Source organism: Salminus brasiliensis, chromosome 15 (genome assembly GCF_030463535.1).
Source record: "Salminus brasiliensis chromosome 15, fSalBra1.hap2, whole genome shotgun sequence".
In the NCBI taxonomy this organism is placed as follows: domain Eukaryota; kingdom Metazoa; phylum Chordata; class Actinopteri; order Characiformes; family Bryconidae; genus Salminus; species Salminus brasiliensis.
Window position 1 is genome coordinate 2761248 of NC_132892.1, and position 17256 is coordinate 2778503.

At 39.8% G+C, this 17256-nt stretch overlaps 1 protein-coding gene across 6 annotated transcripts in view; it reads left to right on the forward strand.

Annotated features, from left to right (window-relative positions):
- Positions 1 to 225: 225 nt before the first annotated feature.
- Positions 226 to 17256, forward strand: part of LOC140536157 (NACHT, LRR and PYD domains-containing protein 3-like) — a 33616-nt gene continuing 16585 nt past the window's right edge. Inside the window, exons 1-19 of one of the 6 annotated variants that reach the window (XM_072657824.1) lie at positions 226 to 289; positions 1813 to 1945; positions 2737 to 2850; positions 3097 to 3210; positions 3759 to 3872; positions 4470 to 4583; positions 4801 to 4914; positions 5161 to 5274; positions 5492 to 5605; positions 6154 to 6267; positions 6776 to 6889; positions 7107 to 7220; positions 7469 to 7582; positions 8131 to 8244; positions 8753 to 8866; positions 9084 to 9197; positions 9446 to 9559; positions 10413 to 12479; positions 15172 to 15345. In XM_072657824.1, coding sequence (XP_072513925.1) covers positions 1896 to 1945; positions 2737 to 2850; positions 3097 to 3210; positions 3759 to 3872; positions 4470 to 4583; positions 4801 to 4914; positions 5161 to 5274; positions 5492 to 5605; positions 6154 to 6267; positions 6776 to 6889; positions 7107 to 7220; positions 7469 to 7582; positions 8131 to 8244; positions 8753 to 8866; positions 9084 to 9197; positions 9446 to 9559; positions 10413 to 12479; positions 15172 to 15345 — 4001 coding nt within the window. In that variant the 5' untranslated portion in view covers positions 226 to 289; positions 1813 to 1895. Of the gene's footprint in view, positions 290 to 1530; positions 1716 to 1812; positions 1946 to 2736; positions 2851 to 3096; positions 3211 to 3758; positions 3873 to 4469; positions 4584 to 4800; positions 4915 to 5160; positions 5275 to 5491; positions 5606 to 6153; positions 6268 to 6775; positions 6890 to 7106; positions 7221 to 7468; positions 7583 to 8130; positions 8245 to 8752; positions 8867 to 9083; positions 9198 to 9445; positions 9560 to 10412; positions 12480 to 15171; positions 15346 to 17256 lie in introns of those variants that run through there. The other 5 variants (XM_072657825.1, XM_072657828.1, XM_072657827.1 and 2 more) reach the window with 5 other exon arrangements.

A 17256-nucleotide genomic window follows, 5' to 3' on the forward strand; every position in this document is an offset into this window, starting at 1 on the left:
ACCAGTGTTTCTGGGGTTAGTGCTTTAAATGAAGAATGAATGATTTAAAATAATAATAAATAACAGCTAAATAAAAGAAATAAGAGTTATTCTGAGTGTGGTAAGCTTGTGTGAAGAGCAGCTGTCATTAAGCCTCTCTGCAACTCTGAATGTTGACAGAAAGGAGCTCCTGAGCTCTGCTGGAGTCTGAAGGGTTAATGAGAGTGAAAGTGAAACTGCTGTAAATCCGCCGCCATTGCAGAAAGACAACAGGGCGACTTTCAGAGCTCAGCCCTTCAGATTTCAGCCGGTAAGTTAAATAAACTGGTTAAAAACTGTTATAACTTCGTTCATATGGTTTATATGAAGTTTATATGAAGTTTAAAGAAGGAAAGAAGAACCCTGTGTGTGTTTATAGCGATTAAACAGCCGAGGAGCCGAACTGTAGTCCCTCTTCCTGACCAAGCCTCATGACGCAGCGAAGATAAAGATCCCTTACTGTAAAAAACTTTTGATACCGAGAATATGATTTAAACTAGGATTTAGCTACAGTTTAATTAAATTAAATTATAGAAAATAAACTGCGTTGTTTTGTGCGGTCTGCGGGCAAGTAAAACCAGTAACTACTAACGTTATAGCGGAACTGCTCCAATGAGTCGACTCACTTCAGTGAATCGAACCGTTTAAAACTCCGGCTGAATCGAACTGTTCTGAAGCATTAGGGAGAACATTAGCGGCCAGTAATCAAATTTAATACTGTTAAAATATATATATATATATATATGTATGTATATCATAACGAACATTTATTCTGAATTATTTGAATTTGATTGAATTACCTCTCTGTAGTCTGAATCTTTCTGCCCTCTGAGCCGAGTCAGACTCACGTGGCAGAGAATCGACGCCCAACGGTCAAACTCGCGCGTTTAGCTGAAACCGAGCAGTATAGTATCACATAATTAAATAATATTACAATATTAAATAATTCACACGATAATCCACTCATTTCAGTCACTTTTAAGTCGTATTTTGCGCTCGCGCTAAGCTAATTGCATTAGCACAGCCTACCATTAGCATTGTTAGCTAGCAGGCTAACGTTAATTCGTTAATTCCCTGTTTAAACGCAGAAATGTGAAGTTTCGAACAAACTCTGAGGTAAATTTAGTTTAATTTGGTGTGTTTATAGGTTTTACAGTGTGTTTTAAATTAAATGCAGCTGCTATTTAAATCTTCTGGCTTGTTAGCATGTTAGCTAACTTAACTAGCTATCTGACTAGGCCTGTCTGTTATACTGAGAATATAACTCACTGTAGTTACACAGAAAACCTAACATTTAATCCAGATAAAGTAATTAACACTTATTTTATTTATTTTGCATAAATCCTGTTTTCATGTGTATTTGTGTGAATTGGCTAGTTTTCTGCCTCACAGTGGTATGGTATTATTTACTTAGCTAATTACTTTAATAAAGAATAATAATGAATAATAATTCATTAAAAAGAATGTTATTATTTTATATTGAGTTGTTTTGTGCGTGTCCTGCTCCACAAGTGTAATGTAGGCAGATTTGATGGCAGTACGGCAGGTGTGTCGACTGTTTCTTTCTCTGGCAGAGTCAGAGATCTCCCAGCCCCAGGTGAGGTCTGTTCAGTAGACATTGTATTAAATACAGGCAGCAGGTGAGTGCCGTGCTGATGAATGAAGGTTCAGCAGTAAAGGCTGTGGAGGTGCTGCAGGTACTGAATGTGAACCACTGCAGTTACTGTTACTCTTCTTTTTCAGGTATGGACTGATGTAGGACTGATATCACCTTCATTATAACCTGTGTTTCAGTGTCCTGGTCGGGCTGGAGAACTGTATGGAGCAGAGAGCAGCAGGTCCAGTGTCCAGTTCTGTGTGTGGAGAGTAAAAACGTCATGATGGAGCCTCAAAACTTCAGCAGTGAAGAAGAAATCTCGGCCTTAAAGTGAGCTACTTTCTGTTCGTGATGAGGTCACCATGAGGTCTGCTAATGGCTGGTCAGGGATGTTGATTCACAGCTCACATCTCAGATGGACAGCTTGACGTTTAGTTGAAGCACGTTTGAAGTTGTTCAAATTAAATAAGTGTTATATAATCTATCATAATCAGATCCCAGTGTAATATGACCAATCCTGTGGTGATCTGCTGTTCCTGGCGTCCATATTGGCAGTCAGCTACAGCAGATTCAGTTGGATAAACCACAGTTTGCTGGATAAAACTTTTAACTGAATGAAAACCAATGATCTTCAAATATGTAAATAATATTTCCCATCTCAGTTAGCAGTTGTGTTATGTACCTGCCTGTAGATATCTATATTTAAATATTTTTCTAGTATTTCCAAATTATTATTATTATTTCCATACTGCAGACATAGCTAGATGTTAGCCTAACTTATTGGCCCCTTGCTAAAAAAACAGGACGTGTACAGAAATGTACAGGGTGTTGAATTTAAGCAGGGTTACAAAAGGACTCTCCATACATCAGCCTTATAATTTCAGTAATGCAAGAAGCAGCACTGACCTGAGGTGAGACTTAAATACTTGAGGACTAGCAAGTTTTGACACGTTGAGCATGTAGTGTCTGTCAGCTAATTATTATTATTCCATGATCAGGATGCATAGTATTGCTTAGTGTACTAATATACACTTTCTTTTCAGTTTCAGTTTTCATTATACTATTAGAAAATTATTGTTTTGATGGCTCTATTTTTTGTGTTGTTTTTATGACATTTCCAGACTGCAGACGTTCAGAGCGGAATCTCCAGAGCCCAGCTGTGTGTCTATGAAGAGCAACATCTCAATGCATCAGCCTCATAATTTCAGTAATGAGAGAAGCAGCACTGACCTGAGGTGAGACTTGAATACAGCATGAACACAAGGCTGAATTACAAACCAACATGTAGTGTTTGTCTGCTAACTAATATTATTCCATGAGCAGCAAGTATATTATTGCTAAAAGTGTTCACAGATAAACTTGAATTTCTTTTTATTCTTAAGTATGTTTGACACACTTTCACTTGGGACATTAGAAAATACTAGTTTTTATGTAGTTTTAATAGTCTTATTTTTGATGCCGTTTCTGTGTTACATTTCCAGACTGCAGACATCCAGAGCAGAACCCCCAGAGCTCAGCTGTGTGTCTATGAAGAGCAACATCTCAATGCATCAGCCTCATAATTTCAGTAATGCGAGAAGCAGCACTGACCTGAGGTGAGATTTGAATAAAACATGAATGTGTAGTATTATTAATAATGCACTCAGCTGAACTGAATTTTATTTTCATTCTTAAGTATCTTTGACACACACTTCCACATGAGAATTACAAAATACAATACAAACGAGAGGCGGTATTTAGGATAACGCTGTATCCTTGACTATTATCACATTGTGTGTGCAGCAACATGATGGACCTAGTACTGAATATATGCAAAATGCAAAGACCCAGTGTGACTGGGGCTTTACGATAACACTGTGATTGCTCATAATAATTAGTGTTGTAGTTAAAAAACAAAAGTTTAACATTTCATATTTTAAAAAGTGCATAAACTGCCTTTACTTTACACTGCATCCCAGATCATAAAGTTAGTAGGCTATTAGCAGGCTGTGTGTGCAACAGAGTGATGGATCTAGTTCTGAACTAAAAAGATAATGTGATCGTCAACCAGTGAGCTTTAAATATGTAAATTCTGTTTTGTGTGATGTAATTATCTTCAGATATCTACATATTTTTTTATGGTATCTCTATATGACATTTCCAGACTGCAGACATGCAGAGCAGAACCCCCAGAGCTCAGCTGTGTGTCTATGAAGAGCAACATCTCAATGGATCAGCCTCATAATTTCAGTAATGCGAGAAGCAGCACTGACCTGAGGTGAGACTTGAATACAGCATGAACACAAGACTGAATTACAAACCAACATGTAGTGTTTGTCTGCTAACTAATATTATTCCATGATCAGGAATCATAGTATTGCTGAAAGTGTACTCAGCTAAACTGGACTTTTTCAGTCTTAAGTATCTTTGACACACACTTTCACATTGAGAACACTTTACACTTGGGGGATTAGAAAATAGTAGTCTTGAAGGCACATGTATATGACATTTCCAGACTGCAGACATTCAAAGCAGAACCTCCAGAGCTCAGCTGTGTGTCATAGCAAATTCCTCCTTAACCCCTTTTCTCGATATTTGGACACCAAACATGTCTTGATTTTTCAGCTTTAAAGAGACCATTGAGAGCAGTGGCATGGTCTAGATATAAACAGTATTTATTGTTTTTCCAAATCTGTCTCTGATCTTCAAGCTACTGTATGCCAGCAGACGTGAGTTTTCCCAGTAAATGTTCCCTGCTGGTGCTGCTGTGGGACACTAGTATGCATGGTGACCAGATACTGTATGTAGCAATGGTTACATTTATCATTGTGACTACTTTAATGCTTTATCTTATGTCTTCACATCACATTTCCAGACTGCAGACATCCAGGGCAGAACCCCCAGAGCTCAGCTATGTGTCTATGAAGAGCAACAACTCAATGCATCAGCCTCATAATTTCAGTAATGCGAGAAGCAGCACTGACCCGAGGTGAGACTTGAATACAGCATGAACACAAGGCTGAATTACCTGTCTCTGATCTTCCAGCTACTGTATGCCAGCAGACGTGAGCTTTCCCAGTAAATGTCCCTGCTGGTGCTGCTGTAGGACACTAGTATGCATGATGACCAGATACTGTATGTAGCAATGGTTACATAATTTTCACCACTTTAATGCTTTACCTTATATCTTCACTTCACATTTCCAGACTGCAGACATCCAGAGCAGAATCTCCAGAGCTCAGCTGTGTGTCTATGAAGAGCAACATCTCAATGCATCAGCCTCATAATTTCAGTAATGCGAGAAGCAGCACTGACCTGAGGTGAGACTTGAATACAGCATGAACACAAGGCTGAATTACAAACCAACATGTAGTGTTTGTCTGCTAACTAATATTATTCCATGATCAGGAAGCATAGTATTGCTAATAGTGTTCACAGATAAACTTGAATTTCTTTTTATTCTTAAGTATGTTTGACACACTTTCACTTGGGACATTAGAAAATACTAGTTTTTATGTAGTTTTAATAGTCTTATTTTTGATGCCGTTTCTGTGTTACATTTCCAGACTGCAGACATCCAGGGCAGAACCCCCAGAGCTCAGCTATGTGTCTATGAAGAGCAACAACTCAATGCATCAGCCTCATAATTTCAGTAATGCGAGAAGCAGCACTGACCTGAGGTGAGACTTGAATACAGCATGAACACAAGGCTGAATTACCTGTCTCTGATCTTCCAGCTACTGTATGCCAGCAGACGTGAGCTTTCCCAGTAAATGTCCCTGCTGGTGCTGCTGTAGGACACTAGTATGCATGATGACCAGATACTGTATGTAGCAATGGTTACATAATTTTCACCACTTTAATGCTTTATCTTCAATCTTCACATCACATTTCCAGACTGCAGACATCCAGAGCAGAACCCCCAGAGCTCAGCTGTGTGTCTATGAAGAGCAACAACTCAATGCATCAGCCTCATAATTTCAGTAATGCGAGAAGCAGCACTGACCTGAGGTGAGATTTGAATAAAACATGAATGTGTAGTATTGTTAATAATGCACTCAGCTGAACTGAATTTTATTTTCATTCTTAAGTATCTTTGACACACACTTCCACATGAGAATTACAAAATACAATACAAACGAGAGGCGGTATTTAGGATGACGCTGTATCCTTGACTATTATCACATTGTGTGTGCAGCAACATGATGGCCCTAGTACTGAATATATGCAAAATGCAAAGACCCAGTGTGACTGGGGCTTTACGATAACACTGTGATTGCTCATAATAATTAGTGTTGTAGTTAAAAAAGAAAAGTTTAACATTTCATATTTAAAAAGGTGCATAAACTGCCTTTACTTTACACCGCATCCCAGATCATAAAGTTAGTAGGCTATTAGCAGGCTGTGTGTGGAACAGAGTGATGGATCTAGTTCTGAACTAAAAAGATAATGTGATCGTCAACCAGTGAGCTTTAAATATGTAAATTCGGTTTTGTGTGATGTAATTATCTTCAGATATCTACATATTTTTTTATGGTATCTCTATAATACATTTTCAGACTGCAGACATCCAGAGCAGAACCCCCAGAGCTCAGCTGTGTGTCTATGAAGAGCAACAACTCAATGCATCAGCCTCATAATTTCAGTAATGAGAGAAGCAGCACTGACCCGAGGTGAGACTTGAATACAGCATGAACACAAGGCTGAATTACAAACCAACATGTAGTGTTTGTCTGCTAACTAATATTATTCCATGATCAGGAATCATAGTATTGCTGAAAGTGTACTCAGCTAAACTGGACTTTTTCAGTCTTAAGTATCTTTGACACACACTTTCACATTGAGAACACTTTACACTTGGGGGATTAGAAAATAGTAGTCTTGAAGGCACATGTATATGACATTTCCAGACTGCAGACATTCAAAGCAGAACCTCCAGAGCTCAGCTGTGTGTCATAGCAAATTCCTCCTTAACCCCTTTTCTCGATATGTGGACACCAAACATGTCTTGATTTTTCAGCTTTAAAGAGACCATTGAGAGCAGTGGCATGGTCTAGATATAAACAGTATTTATTGTTTTTCCAAATCTGTCTCTGATCTTCAAGCTACTGTATGTATCAATGGTTACATCATTTTTACCACTTTAATGCTTTATCTTATGTCTTCACATCACATTTCCAGACTGCAGACATGCAGAGCAGAACCTCCAGAGCTCAGCTGTGTGTCTATGAAGAGCAACAACTCAATGCATCAGCCTCATAATTTCAGTAATGCGAGAAGCAGCACTGACCCGAGGTGAGATTTGAATACAGCATGAACACAAGGCTGAATTACCTGTCTCTGATCTTCCAGCTACTGTATGCCAGCAGACGTGAGCTTTCCCAGTAAATGTCCCTGCTGGTGCTGCTGTAGGACACTAGTATGCATGATGACCAGATACTGTATGTAGCAATGGTTACATAATTTTCACCACTTTAATGCTTTACCTTATATCTTCACATCACATTTCCAGACTGCAGACATCCAGAGCAGAATCTCCAGAGCTCAGCTGTGTGTCTATGAAGAGCAACAACTCAATGCATCAGCCTCATAATTTCAGTAATGCGAGAAGCAGCACTGACCTGAGGTGAGACTTGAATACAGCATGAACACAAGGCTGAATTACAAACCAACATGTAGTGTTTGTCTGCTAATTAATATTATTCCATGATCAGGAAGCATAGTATTGCTAATAGTGTTCACAGATAAACTTGAATTTCTTTTTATTCTTAAGTATGTTTGACACACACTTTCACTTGGGACATTAGAAAATACTAGTTTTGATGTAGTTTTAATAGTCTTATTTTTGATGCCGTTTCTGTGTTACATTTCCAGACTGCAGACATCCAGAGCAGAACCCCCAGAGCTCAGCTGTGTGTCTATGAAGAGCAACATCTCAATGCATCAGCCTCATAATTTCAGTAATGGGTGGAGCAGCACTGACCTGAGGTGAGATTTGAATAAAACATGAATGTGTAGTATTGTTAATAATGCACTCAGCTGAACTGAATTTTATTTTCATTCTTAAGTATCTTTGACACACACTTCCACATGAGAATTACAAAATACAATACAAACGAGAGGCGGTATTTAGGATAACGCTGTATCCTTGACTATTATCACATTGTGTGTGCAGCAACATGATGGACCTAGTACTGAATATATGCAAAATGCAAAGACCCAGTGTGACTGGGGCTTTACGATAACACTGTGATTGCTCATAATAATTAGTGTTGTAGTTAAAAAAGAAAAGTTTAACATTTCATATTTAAAAAGGTGCATAAACTGCCTTTACTTTACACCGCATCCCAGATCATAAAGTTAGTAGGCTATTAGCAGGCTGTGTGTGGAACAGAGTGATGGATCTAGTTCTGAACTAAAAAGATAATGTGATCGTCAACCAGTGAGCTTTAAATATGTAAATTCGGTTTTGTGTGATGTAATTATCTTCAGATATCTACATATTTTTTTATGGTATCTCTATAATACATTTTCAGACTGCAGACATGCAGAGCAGAACCTCCAGAGCTCAGCTGTGTGTCTATGAAGAGCAACAACTCAATGCATCAGCCTCATAATTTCAGTAATGAGAGAAGCAGCACTGACCTGAGGTGAGACTTGAATACAGCATGAACACAAGGCTGAATTACAAGCCAACATGTAGTGTTTGTCTGCTAACTAATATTATTCCATGATCAGGAATCATAGTATTGCTGAAAGTGTACTCAGCTAAACTGGACTTTTTCAGTCTTAAGTATCTTTGACACACACTTTCACATTGAGAACACTTTACACTTGGGGGATTAGAAAATAGTAGTCTTGAAGGCACATGTATATGACATTTCCAGACTGCAGACATTCAAAGCAGAACCTCCAGAGCTCAGCTGTGTGTCATAGCAAATTCCTCCTTAACCCCTTTTCTCGATATGTGGACACCAAACATGTCTTGATTTTTCAGCTTTAAAGAGACCATTGAGAGCAGTGGCATGGTCTAGATATAAACAGTATTTATTGTTTTTCCAAATCTGTCTCTGATCTTCAAGCTACTGTATGTATCAATGGTTACATCATTTTTACCACTTTAATGCTTTATCTTATGTCTTCACATCACATTTCCAGACTGCAGACATGCAGAGCAGAACCTCCAGAGCTCAGCTGTGTGTCTATGAAGAGCAACAACTCAATGCATCAGCCTCATAATTTCAGTAATGCGAGAAGCAGCACTGACCCGAGGTGAGATTTGAATACAGCATGAACACAAGGCTGAATTACCTGTCTCTGATCTTCCAGCTACTGTATGCCAGCAGACGTGAGCTTTCCCAGTAAATGCCCCTGCTGGTGCTGCTGTAGGACACTAGTATGCATGATGACCAGATACTGTATGTAGCAATGGTTACATAATTTTCACCACTTTAATGCTTTACCTTATATCTTCACATCACATTTCCAGACTGCAGACATCCAGAGCAGAATCTCCAGAGCTCAGCTGTGTGTCTATGAAGAGCAACAACTCAATGCATCAGCCTCATAATTTCAGTAATGAGAGAAGCAGCACTGACCCGAGGTGAGACTTGAATACAGCATGAACACAAGGCTGAATTACAAACCAACATGTAGTGTTTGTCTGCTAATTAATATTATTCCATGATCAGGAATCATAGTATTGCTAATAGTGTTCACAGATAAACTGGAATTTCTTTTTATTCTTAAGTATGTTTGACACACACTTTCACTTGGGACATTAGAAAATACTAGTTTTAATGTAGTTTTAAAAGTCTTATTTTTGATGCCGTTTCTGTGTTACATTTCCAGACTGCAGACGTTCAGAGCAGAATCTCCAGAGCTCAGCTGTGTGTCTATGAAGAGCAACATCTCAATGCATCAGCCTCATAATTTCAGTAATGCGAGGAGCAGCACTGACCCGAGGTGAGATTTGAATACAGCATGAACACAACCACAATTTATGCAACCAAAAGCCTGTGTACAAACAGTCACAGATTGGGTGTATTTAGTGTATTGGGTATCGACTCAATCCACTCCCAAGTGCCCTTTAGAGTCCTCCAAACACCATTACTAAACATAAGGAGCTACTCTTTTTTTTTTTTTTAAAGCTACTCTAATTGTTCATTTGTGAGCCTTATTTGAGTGTGCAAAACAAAAATGTGCTTTAACTTATTTAATTTTAGTGTGGTGATGTTAAGTTAGCAAAACCAGGCTGAAGTTGGCTTCTCCATTCCACCTTAAATAGTGCTGCTGTGTAAATTCTGTACATTACAAAAGCAGAACGTAACTGCTGCAATTTTTAAGATGGAACAGAAAGTTCTGAGAAGAGGTAAAAATCAGCTTAGTTTAGAGCCTTGTTGTAAGCATGGGGTATTATACACCAAACTAAATTTAGAAAGAAAGGAGAAAACACTAAACATACCTCGTAGCCCGCTAAGCACCTTAGAGACAGGCATCCAGATCTGTATACAGAATTCAAGGCAAGTGTGTTTCGTTAAAACATTCATAGACAAAAATTACCAATTTGAAGTTACCACTATTGTTTGTGAGACCACCTATTCTTTTACTAATTTATGTAAAGGCAGACTGCATGGGTAGGTGTGTGATTTTATACACTTGTGGCAATGAGACTGAACAAAACGCCTGAATTCAATGATTGTGTCACAATACTTTTGTCCATGTATATAGTATATTATTGTAATGTTATGCTCATTCATGTTTAATTTCTGTTACCTATACTTAATTCACTTACTCACGTTCAATTCCCTCTCTTTAGCTATGGAAGGAGTGTGCCATTCCAGGATCAGTCCAGGTGTGGGGTGTGTGGGCAGATTCAGACAGATCCAGTCTCTATCACCTGTGGACACAGTTTTTGTAGACAGTGCATTAACAGCTACTGGGACCAGTCTGCTCAATCAGGAGACTTTGCTTGTCCTCGGTGCAAAAAGAGATCTAAAACACGTCCAGTTCTGTATCCACACATGGAGGAGACCATTAAGCCGGATTACTGCCCACCGGTATATGATGTCTTGCACAGAGTCTCAGAGAAACACAAAGCCAGTATGAAGAACATGTATGAGAGTTTATTTGAGGGATTCAAAACTCAGGAGACGAAAATTCTCCTGAACAGGATTTACACTCAGCTCTACATCATAGAGGGAGAGACTGAAGGAGTGAATGAAGAACATGAGGTTCTACAGATGGAGAAAGAACTCTGGAAACACTTGCAGGAAATACCAATTAACTGTTTAGATATCTTTAAAGCAGTTGAGGGTCCTTTAGGTGAAGTGGAAGCAGAGAACGTAAGAGCTTTGATGGCTGAAGAAAGAAAAGAAGAACTCAGGACTGTGCTGACTAAAGGCATCGCTGGCATTGGGAAAACTGTGTCTGTGCACAAGTTCATTCTGGACTGGGCTGAAGGGAAAGCCAATCAGGATGTAGATTTCATGTTTGTGCTTCCATTCCGAGAGCTGAACCTGATCAAAGACCATCAATACAGTCTTCATAGACTTCTGTGTGACTTCCACCCTGAGTTCAAAGACCTGCACCCGAAGATCTATGACCAGTGCAAAGTCGTGTTCATCTTTGATGGCCTGGATGAAAGCAGAATTCCACTGAACTTTTCAGACTGTGAGAAGGTATCTGACATAACGATGACCTCATCAGTGGATGTGTTGATGACAAACCTCATCAAAGGAGATCTGCTTCCCTCCGCTCTCATCTGGATCACCTCCCGTCCAGCAGCAGCCAATCAGATCCCTTCTCAGTACATTAACCGTGTGACAGAAATTCAGGGATTCAACGACTCACAGAAGGAGGAGTACTTCAGGAAGAGGATCAGTGACCAAGAACAAGCCACCAGTATCATCTCACACGTCAGGACGATAAGGAGCCTCCACATCATGTGCCACATTCCAGTCTTCTGTTGGATCTCAGCCACTGTGCTTCAGCGAATCCTGAAAGAAGGTAATACAGAAATCCCTAAAACTCTCACTGAAATGTACTCACACTTCCTGTGCACTCAGACGGTCATGAAGAGTGAGAAGTACGGGGGAGAAGACCAGAGAGATCCAAAGGAAGTGCTGGAGTCAAACAGAAAGATGCTTCTGAAACTATCTGCTCTGGCGTTTAGACAGCTGATGAAGGGCAATGTGATGTTCTATGAAGAGGACCTGAGAGAGAGCGGCATTGATGTCACCGAGGCCTCTGTGTACTCTGGCCTTTGCACCGAGATCTTTAGGGAGGAATGTGTGCTTTACCAGAGGAAGGTCTACTGCTTTGTGCATCTGAGCTATCAGGAGTTCCTGGCTGCTCTTCATGTGTTTTACTGCTATGTGAGCAAGAACATGGAGGAACTGCAGTTTTTGAAGCCTAAGAGTACAAAGTGGTCTGACAGTGTTTCATTGGAAGAGCTGCTAAGAGGAGCTGTGCGTAAAGCCATAAAGAGTGAGACTGGACACCTGGACCTATTCCTCCGTTTCCTGCTGGGCATCTCACTGGAGTCCAGTCAGCAGCTCTTACAAGACCTTCTGACACAAACAGTGAGCAGCTCAGAGAGCATCAAAAAAACAGTCGAGTACATCAAACGCATCATACAATCAGAAGATCCCCCAACTGACAGATCGATTAATCTGTTCCTCTGTCTGGCTGAAATGAAAGTCCAGTCTTTATCCAAAAACATTCAGTCAAAAAAGAAGCTCTCCATCGGGCAGTGTTTAGCACTAGCCCATATGATCCTGATCTCAGAGGAGGTTCTGGAGGAGTTGAACCTGAAGAATTATAAAGCACATGAGAGAGGCTATTGGAGATTGATTCCAGCTGTGAGGAACTGCAGAAAGGCTGTGTGAGTTATATCTACATTATTATGTCTTTATTATATTAGTACTTATGGCTGAGGGGCAGAGGATGCTTGCAAGTACGTAATCACATAAACAGTCTTCCTACAGTGCTGCAAAATAGTATTTCATTTTGTTTTCAGGCTTAAGTAGATCATTCAAAATAAATAAATAAATACATAAAAACAAAACATATATATATATATATATATATATATATATATATATATATATATATATATTTATTAGGGGGGCAAAAACGTATTTAGTTAGCCACTGATTGTGCAAGTTCTCCTACTTAGAAAGATGAGAGAGGTCTGTCATTTTCATTGTAGGTACACTTCAACTATGAGAGACAAAATGAGAAACAAAAATCCAGGAAATCACTTTGTAGAATTTTTAAATAATTTACTTTTAAATCATGGTGGAAATTAAGTATTTGGTCACCCACAAACAAGCAAGATTTCTGGCTCTCACAGACACTTAGAAACCTTTTTAAGAAACTCTTCGTTCTTCCACTCATTAGCTGTGTTAATGGCACTTGTTTGACCTTGTCATCTGTATAAAAGACACCTGTCCACAGCCTCAAACAGTCAAACTCCAAATTTAACCATGGCCAAGACCAAAGAGTTGTTGAAGGAAACCAGGAAGAAAATTGTAGACCTGCACCTGGCTGGGAAGAGTGAATCTACAATAGGCAGCAGGCTGGTGTGAGCAAATCAACTGTGGGAGCAATTGTTAGAAAATGGAAGACATACAAGACCATTGATAATCTCCCTCGATCTGAGGCCCCATGCAAGATCTTATGATGAAGAAGGTCCTGATGAATGACCTGCAGAGAGCTGGGACCAAAGTAACAAAGGCTACCATCAGTAACACACTATGCCGAGAGGGGCTCAGATCCTGCAATGCCAAGCATGTCCGGACCCGTCTGAAGTTTACCAGAGAGCATATGGATGATCCAGAAGAGGATTGGGAGAATATCATGTGGTCAGATGAAACCAAAATAGAACTTTTTTGGTAAAAACACAACTCGCCGTGTTTGGAGAAGTTGCATCCCAAAGAACAGGGGATGAACAGGGCCATGTATAGTGAGATTTTAAGCCAAAACCTCCTTCCATCAGTGAAAGTATTGAAGATGGAACGTTGCTGGGTCTTCCAGCATGACAATGATCCCAAACACACCGCTCGGGCAGTGAAAAGTATTTCAAGGTCCTGGAATGGCCTAGCCAGTCTCTAGACCTCAACCCCATAGAAAATTTGTTTGAATTGAAAGCGATAGCCCCAGAACATCACTGCTCTAGAGGAGATCTTTATTGAGGAATGGGCCAAAATACCAGCTACAGGTTGTGCAAACCTGGTGAAGACTTACAGGAAACGTTTGACCTCTGTCATTGCCAACAAAGGTTATGTTACAAAGTACTGAGTTGAACTTTTGTTATTGACCAAATACTTATTTTCCAAGTCTTTAAAAATCCTGCAGTGTGATTTTCTGGATTTTTGTTTCTCATTTTGTCTCTCATAGTTAAAGTGTACCTATGATGAAAATTACAGACATCTCTCATCTTTCTAGGTAGAAGAATCTGCACAATCAGTGGCTGACATATACTTTTTTGCCCCACTGTATATATATTTAGCAGCAGTAACACTAGGGGTGTCACGGTACCACAATATAGCACTATTAACAAGCAAACCGCAGGGAATGGAAAGCAACCACCACACAGATGTGTTCAAATTTTCTCTGTTTTGTACGATGGACACAACGGCAGGTGCTCTGGTCACAAAACCAAAAGCAGCTTCACCAGTTTATATGAGGCACCATGCAAAACTTGTAAGACTCTATGTCAATGAGTAGACAAAACCACGCTCTCAAAGAGAAGCTGGTAGTAAAAGACAGAGCGAGCGAATGCAACAGTACAAACAAAATAAACTGTCTTGGAGAGACACTGACCTCTGACTTTATACCCTAGAGCCCAAACAGATCACTCAGAGCAGATCACTCAGAGAGAGTGTTTGGTGCGGTTGGGCATATTGTTAGCCCACTCAGGTCCTCTCTAAACCACACAAGGCGAACATGTTTTTCTTAGCGTGCAGCGAGGAGGAAACGTCCGTTGTTTGTGACGAGACAGAAACCTGCAGTCACTTACTAGATTACGAAAGTCTATTGAAAAGGTGACGATCCAAAATCAAACTGTGGTAACCACAACAGAAGGGCAGAGGCAACATCAGAAAACGAGAAACAGGCAGAGGTCAGTTAATAAAAGGCAGACAAAACAGGGCAAAAGAGTCTTAACATAAATATGTTGATACTCAAAATGAAGCAAAAACACACAGGAGATAAACAGGGGAAGGTCGGCAGTACGGTGCAAAGAGTCGTTGTGTGGGGAGGGATTAAGTAGCCAAGCTGATGAGCTTTAGGGGCATGTTCTTAAACTCTGATTGTCTGGAGTGGTTACGTGAGCTAGCAGAGGAGTCTGGGAAATTGAGTACATATACAACAACTGACGTAAAATCGCATATTGCGATATTCAGCCGCCCTAAATCACTGCCCCTTTTCTCTGGTCCAAAATGTCCCTTTCATTTTCAAGCAGTTTTTAAAACTGAACTGAGGTGTTTTCTGAAATCATGCTGTTTCTCATAATCCCTGATCACTGAGTTAGATATTCTCTGTGTTTTAATAGTGATTTCTTTGTCTTGTAGACTATCTGGCTGTAAACTCACCATGAACTCCTGGGAAACTCTCTGCTCTGCTCTGAAATCAGTGAACTCACCACTGATAGAACTGGACCTCAGTAACACTGAACTGCAGGATTCAGGGCTGAAGCTGATCTGTGATGGGCTGAAGAGTTCCAACTGTAAACTGGAGATACTCAGGTGAGCTTTCTCTCAGGTGAATTCTGAATGGAAAAATCAGGACCGTTTACCCAACCTGCATCAGAGCAGTGTCACCAGTCGTGACTTTAAATAATGCTCAAGCAAAGCATGGGAAATGAATTTTGTAAGCTTTACATAGGCTAGTAAATTTAATCTACAAAGCATAAAAGCTAACATAAGAAAGTAAGAACTTCAGTTTCTAAAACTTCAGATCCATAGATTCATTCAAAACATCTGATAATCTACACTTTAGAGTAATCAGACTCACCATTTCACCAATCACAGAGCTGTCTGACTTGCAATCATTTTGGTGTTTGATGTAATACAAATATCTCTCTATTTTTCACCCTTTTGGTATTTTCTCTCTTACTCACAAAACCAAAAGCAGCTTCACTAGTTTAGACGAGGCACTATGCAAAAATGGTAAGACAAAGCCTGCATGTTGGATGTCAGCTCCTCTATGTCAATGAGTAGATAAAACCACACACTCAAAGAGATGCTGGTAGTGAAAGACAGAGCGAGCGAATGCAACAGCACCACCAAAACGGTCTTGGAGAGACACTGACCTCTAACTTTATACCCTAGAGCCCAAACAGATCACTCAGAGCAGATCACTCAGAGAGAGTGTTTGGTGCGGTTGGGCATATTGTTAGCCCAATCAGGTCCTCTCTAAACCACACAAGGCGAACATGTTTTTCTTAGCGTGCAGCGAGGAGGAAACGTCCGTTGTTTGTGATGAGACAGAAACGTGCAGTCTACTAGATTACGAAAGTCTATTGAAAAGGTGACGATCCAAAATCTGTGGTAACCACAACAGAAGGGCAAGGGCAACATCAGTAGGGATGCACAGATATGGGAGTTTTGGGCAGATGCCGATATACGATATTACACATTACATACATATCTGCATATGCTGATATACATATTTATAACTTACAGAGAGATTAGACAGTCCGGTTTAACATTATAACCAAAATGTAACATTTATTTGCATAACATTTTAGCTTTTAACCAACTGTATGCAAACAGTAAAATGAAAGGTGTCTCCCGAGAACATTTTAGCCACATTTATTTAGCTAACTGGTCTTTACAGAGGTCACAGCTTTAAACCCTCTTTTTTAAATTAACAAGTAAATAATAATAGATAATAGCTCTATATAAACTAATAATAAATCAATCAAATCAAAGGGTTTTAAATCAATAAGTTAAAAACACCAGTTGACCTTGTTTCAGTACACAGAAATAAGAATCCTTCAGCACTGACACTTTTCTCCACACAAAGGGGAAAGAATCTGAATCAAACAATTTTTTTCTTAATGAATAGAAGCATCTCTGCTTTTTCACAAGTAATTCTGTTCCTCTTCTGATTAATCACATTGCTGGTTGCACTGAATAACCTCTCTGGTTAGCTGGTTACTCAAAATCAGCAGCATAAGCGCCAGTTGCTGTCTTCTGTTCTAGCAAGGTTTGCAACATGTAGATCGTACTGTTCCATCTAGTGGAAACGTCCTGTTGAAGCACTTTCGACAGCATATCTAACTCTGTTTGGATGGTTTTTAGACGAGAACTGGCCAAATATGAGTGTCTGAAATGGCCTACTATCCTTCTGCCAGTCGCAATTACATCCGAGAGGCAGCTCTGAGAGAACACACCGTCGCTCACAGCGAGCGGTAACACGTGGGCCATACACGACAACTTCCACCATAGCTTTTGCAATGTTACGAGCATTGTCTCGCAGTAGAACATGAATGTCCTCATTAGAAATCTTCCATGTTTCAAACCAAATTGTGCAGCTTCGGTCGCGCTATGTCAGAAAAGTACCGATGGCTAGGGATGGTCTAACGTGGCTCAAGATGCTTGAGCAGCTGTTGAAACTAAATATCCTCCACAACTGAATTCCACCCCCTTTGC